Below are 6,000 nucleotides of genomic sequence, written 5' to 3'. Positions count from 1 at the left end.
CAATCATTGCAGGTGCGCATACCTGCTCTGGAATATATGATGTGCTGTATGGCATCACTTCAACCTGGGGGAACTTACCTACAAGCTAATAAAGTGCTTGGCCGGGTAGACATTTCAGGAATGTGTCAAATTGACGGAATTATTTCACTCAGAGTAACTGAATAATTCCCTGAATTAGTTTCCCTTTTGAAAACTAGACAGGCCGAACCAAGTACGCCTAGGAGCACTTGTAAATGAAAAAACCTGACATTTAACAAATCCTGCACGAGGCACACACCATCTAACACATAGCAGGAAAACTCTCCTATTCATATTGTCACATAATTCATGCTGAATATCACGTTTTGAAACACTAACTATACGGTAATTTAGAAAAACCAGCATTGATATTACAGCTGTAAGAGCCTGTACAGGTATGACGTTGCATCTCCCTTACCTGTCGGCAACATCCCGGAACCTGACTCGCCTGCGAAATCCATCGGTGCATCATCAGCTGAGGCAGTGCTGGTCCATATAAGCCCAAGAAGGCAAACTGTCCATTTAATTAAGCAGCGTAACATCTTCTCTCGTGCTGTGAATCATCAACTGTTCAATAAAATAACCCGTTTTTTCCAACTGAGGTTATGATCAAGGCAAACGCCAAAGTTTGTTTTGGGGGTCAAGATAAAATGAGCTTCTCTCTGCAAAGTGTTCATGAAACAATAGCCAAAGTCAGGAGGATTGTTGAACGGCACTTTCTTTGTTTTCCTCCTTCCACCTTGTTTGCACGAGTAGGATCTGGACTAGCTTCTCATCCTCTTCATATGTCCTGGTACCGGTAACGTGTGGACCTCAGCCAGCAGCACCTTCTCTCCTCCTGCAGCTGCAGAGCAGACTGGAGCGCGCCAAATGTGTAACCCAGGCAAATCCCCGCCCTTTCCTTTAATTTGGACCAATTAAATTCCTGCATGGTCTCCACCTATGCAATCTTCATGTAATCCTATACCTCGGAAAGGCCTCAAATTAGAATTGGGGGAGAGAAAAAAAATCTATATCTTGAATTTTCATAATCATATCTCTTTATTCAAGGACTTATATTCATACAAAATCTATAGGTACAGTAGAAATGACTGTGGGATCGACAGTCAAGTAACAGATCAGGCAGCAAAGGATTCAGCCACTCCAGAACCTCTTTTCTGAGAAAGAACCTTGTTTCCACTCGGGTGGTTCAAATAGCTGTGTTAAAATGTTATTCAAGCTCTTTTTTCTTTTTTTTTTTACCTGAACCAGATACATTGTGTGTTTAGATAATCAGAAAATACAACCAGGAAACAGATTGTACAAATCATGGACTGAATGAAGTCAAACAATGTCTCAATCTTTGTTTTTTTTGCACATGCACATTATTTTCTCAGAACATGCAAACATGACATGTCCGGGGGGTGGGGGGGGGTGGGGGGGCGTAGCCATAGCAAAACTGGATGAGGAATGCAGAGACAAAACTGGTCAAATTTGCCACCCTGTTGAAATAGGGCTTATAGCGGGCTGATGAGGTCAGAGAAAATGCAGGGTCTTTCTTAAATCTACTGTAGGGAAGCACACAAATCTCTCCTCCAACTATGGCAACTTACAGGGACGTTTAAAGACTGTGGGAAAACTAGCAATCTATAATGTTACCTTTGTCAAGAACAGAGCCATGCCCATAGTTATACTGTTGTTAGACCTTATTGCTTCCAAGTCTAAAATGTCACCTTTTAGACGATCTATCATATAGATTGCACAATATATAAGACTACAGGAAGTGAAATTAAAAGGTGAATTCTGATTAAATACACTGGGGAATAACCAGACTTGGGTCAAATAATATTTGCAAATCAAGAATAGCCTTTGTTTTAACCTGTTAGGAGTGGCCTACCAGACGGATAGAGTTTTTGACTCAGGACAATACAATGAGCACCAAAACATTTAGACAATCACACAAAAATGTTTGAAAGTCAATTTATCTTTCAGTGATTGACAGCTTACCAGACACTAACGCAAAATTTACTGTCCTGATGCAGGTAACCCCGGCCATCTGGAGCTCCGAGCAAGTTAAAACAAAAACTAAGAATTATTTCGAAATACAATTTGACCCCGGTCTACAAAGAACACAGTTTAACATTTTGGGTGGTTCTATCTGGGTAGGCGTCATGCAATCAACTTGCCAACCTCAAAATGCCCTGTGTTTCACATATATTAACTTTTATACCATTTGTGCCTCAGTGTGTTTTCAGTCAACTGTACATCATATAATATACTTTTACAATTTACAACTCTTCATACATAAATCATTATGTAAAATTTGGTCACAATCATGCTAAAGCCTGAATCTGGAGAGTCCAGAGGGTAAAGCTACAGGGCAGATGAAGTGTCGTCTTGTTGCATAGCCCTACTTTAAGTCAACAGTCAGCAGCAACAACACAACTCTTTATTTTACCTGTGAATACACAAATAGGTTCCCTAACTACAAACCTTCACACAATACTGCTCTCAGTGGAAAGAGACCAGGAGAAAAGAAACCCGTGAAATTTGGGCAAATATGGCAGATCTTGTTTTCATATACCGGACATAAACTGACAGATATGTTCGAAGGAGGCAAGTGTTTCTGAATATGATATTCATGGGTATCAGACTGCTGATGGGAATTTTTTGTTGATGGGAAATCACAAATGGCACTTTTTCCCATTGATAACCCATTTTCCACCATCTCACTCTGGCAGTATATTTGAAAGAGAAAGGCAAAAGCTTACCATACACCCTTAAGCAAAAGTACAGACACGATTTTTTTGACAAGTTCAAGACCCTGGCATGCACTACATTGCTTACTTTGGATCTGTAATTCTGACTTACCTACCACAAGATTCAGTACAGAAAGAATTTTTTGCATTCTGTCCATTATTCTAGATTCAAACAAGAGCTTTGTTCTATCCCAAGGAGAAATCCATTGCCTTTCAATACACACTTCACCTTTGTTTCTCTATATATATTTATATATATGCATAACCACTTTCTGTCAGGTATTTATACTTACATCTTCCATATTCCATCCATAAGTCCATCCTACCCAAAGCCAGGCTGCATCGTAACTTTAATACATCTTGAAAGCGAGGCACTTAGTATTCAGCCACATAACGTCAGAAAAGAGTTGATCTAATCCATATATGCATTCAAAAAATTTACATCTGGTACAATTTACAAAAACATGAACATCATGAAAAGATAGTCAAACTACTCTAGTCCCGTTCTAAATAAACTAGAATCTTGAGTTTCTGTGTTTCTTTTTTTTTTTCTTTGAGTGACAGTTTGTCACGTCACTCGCTGTGTTCGGTAGGTGACATGAGAGAAAAGTTCAAGATCTACATAAAAATGTAATTCCTAATATCTGTTCTGGTCAGAATTGGCAAAGCCTGTCAGTGAGAACCCCACAGTTCCTCTTTAGAAAGAGTTGATGTGAAAAAAAAAAAAAAAAACTTTCTCCAGAGAGGAAAAGGATTTGGTGGTAGTGCATTTTTTCCATCATCCCTTGAGTGACACATTGATTATGTTCAAGTTGAACCTGTAGACATCTCATTTCATTTCCATGGCAAACAGCAACAGAATGATAAAAAAAAAACGTAATAGTAACAATAGTGTTTTGAGCAGCCACATTTCACACCAGGAATGAGCAGGCTAGGATGGAGGCATTCAGAGGGGTCTCATGTTGAGTGCTGAATCAAAACACAGTTCATAGTCTTCATTTTACCCCCCACTCAAAAGAATGAGGAGATTTTGGCTTTTGTCTTCTGCTAAAACGTTGATTTTTACTGGCCAAGGCAAAATACTTAAGGGTCTTCACATGTGCTATGCACTTTGCACACACCGTTGAAATAAAGTAGAATTTCAGTGCAAGAAAGGGGGTAGATAGAAAAAAGTCATTAGCATCCTTTTTCCTTAAAGAGTCCTTTGTATAAAAAGGAGAGAATAACACTACAAAACTGGAATGATTTTTTTTTCCATTTTACAGCACTTTCCACTGGCTTTTTCCTAAACATAACTCCTTCTGTAATTATCCGTTGGCCACCTACCAGCACATATGACCTGACATCAACACTGTACAACACTGATGAGCTGCCCCTTGCAAAGCTCACACTCAAAATACTTCCAAACGTGTTCAGCCATGTTAGCACCAGTCCTCCTCCTCCCTCTCCCTGAGACTACCTGTTCCTCTAGTACCAGACCCAGACGCAGAGTTGACCCCCAGGGTGAAGTGGTACCCGTTTGGCACCGCCCCAGCCCGGCCCTGTGTGGCAGGTGCTGTGGCGGGGGCAGCGGCTCCGTGTGAAGCTGAGGCTGTAGTGGAGGCAGTGGTTCTGGGGAAGCGGCCCCCTCCGTGGGTGCTGACAGCGTCTTGGAAGTCCTCCGTGTCCTCGAGGAGGCCCTGTTGAGGAGCATCCCGCTGCTGGGGGTTCAGGCTGGGGTCCGAACCTATGCGGGTGACGGGAATCGGGGACTCTTCGTGGCCCCCGAGTAGGCGATCGTGCTCCGAGAAGCCGCGGCTGAGGCGAGACTGGTGCCCCGTCGTAGCGGTGCTGGCACTGGACTGTACAGGCGAAGAGTTGGCAGTCTTGTAGGCCACAGCGGGGCGAGGGGTGAGGGGGGTCTGGGGGAGCTGTCTGCGACCACGGCCCGGTGTGGTGGAGCCAGAGGTTAGCGCTACAGGGCCAGCTTTAACCACACTGCTACCATGCTGAGGAGAGGAACACAGTGATGATGAGGGGGTGGATGGGCAGAACAATGGGAAAAAAGAAAAATCAACAACAATAAGTAGTAGGGAAAAATGTGAAAAATCTTTACAAAATGCTAAACTTGCCTGGATCAAGAAGCAGTTAGAATCTTTGAGAGTCTTTAGGTTAGAGTTTCCTACCTTTTTTTAAAGCATTTTAGAGCACTTCAATCACCATATTGCATACAGCATAATTACAAATGTATTTTGTCACATATGCCTCTGAGACACACATGTAAACATTTCACCCGAGGGTCTGAGCACAGTGTCAGAGAAGCAGTATCCCTCGAGCAGCATCCACCAAACATGGAAGGCACCTCACCTGTTTGAGGAACCCAGAGTCCTGACCATCTCCTGGGGAGGTGGATCGACTCGGGCCGGCTGACTTGGTGTGGCATTGCTCCCTGCTGCCGTAACGCTCACAAGAGTAGTAGCGCTGCTTCTCTCCCGCTGCGGAGTGGTGCCTCCTCTCATGAGACCGGCCTCGGTCCCGCTCTCTCGCTCGCTCTCTGGACAAGCCTTCAGCTGAAGGGTCAGTGAACACACCTGAAGGATGACAGCAGCAAATAAAAGGAGGAAGAGCAGGTGGATAACATATATAACATAAAGGGCAAATGACTCACATAGCACCGTGTGTGTGTGTGTGTGTGTGTGTGTGTGTGTCTGTGTGTGAGCATGCGTGTGTGTGTCCACGTGTATTTATTGGGATGTTTCTGGGCCCTGGGTGTGTGCCAGCCATTTTACAGTGGCATAAAGCAAAGCATTGTAGGGGAATGGCTTTCTCCGACCCTGGAATAATTTCCTTTCTCAGATTAAAACCACGATGACAGAAACACAAAAGCCTATTCATCATTCTAACGTGTCAGATCCTCCCACTAGTATGACAAGTTTTAAGGAAGAGAAAGTCTCTCTCTCGCTCTAACAGGTCCAGCAGGGGCTGCTGTATGTGCTGCTATCTGACTAAGAGCTACCCATAAATCCCTAGGCTGAGCCTGTCCGCTGTGGCCTTTTATCTAGGCAATAAAGCCCAGCTGCTGCCCTCCAACGTTAACACAAAAAACACCCTGCCACCGGCTATCAGGGTCTAATCGCTCCAGCAGATGACCCCCTGATGGCCAACAGAGATTGTGACCAGAACCCTTTACATCGTAAAGAAAAAAGTAACTTAATATTGCATTCAGCCTTACAGTGTTGCTTCTATTAAAGCAAGTGAAATAATC

At 43.3% G+C, this 6,000-nt stretch overlaps 1 protein-coding gene across 1 annotated transcript in view; it reads right to left on the bottom strand.

Moving 5' to 3' along the window:
* Positions 1-1,060: 1,060 nt before the first annotated feature.
* LOC139660861 (voltage-dependent N-type calcium channel subunit alpha-1B-like) overlaps positions 1,061-6,000 on the bottom strand; it is a 28,357-nt gene continuing 23,417 nt past the window's right edge. Inside the window, exons 19-20 of the mRNA XM_071539119.1 lie at positions 5,098-5,326; positions 1,061-4,736 (exon numbers count right to left, since the gene is read on the bottom strand). Coding sequence (XP_071395220.1) covers positions 4,178-4,736; positions 5,098-5,326 — 788 coding nt within the window. The 3' untranslated portion in view covers positions 1,061-4,177. The remainder of the gene's footprint in view (positions 4,737-5,097; positions 5,327-6,000) is intronic.

The sequence above is a fragment of the Centroberyx affinis genome, unplaced genomic scaffold (assembly GCF_046629955.1).
Source record: "Centroberyx affinis isolate AG114_WGS23_722 - 3 ecotype Tasmania unplaced genomic scaffold, CSIRO-AGI_Caff_v1 ptg003406l_1, whole genome shotgun sequence".
NCBI lineage: Eukaryota > Metazoa > Chordata > Actinopteri > Beryciformes > Berycidae > Centroberyx > Centroberyx affinis.
Note: the sequence above shows the minus strand (reverse complement) of the source record. Positions and strands in the feature narration are given on the sequence as shown.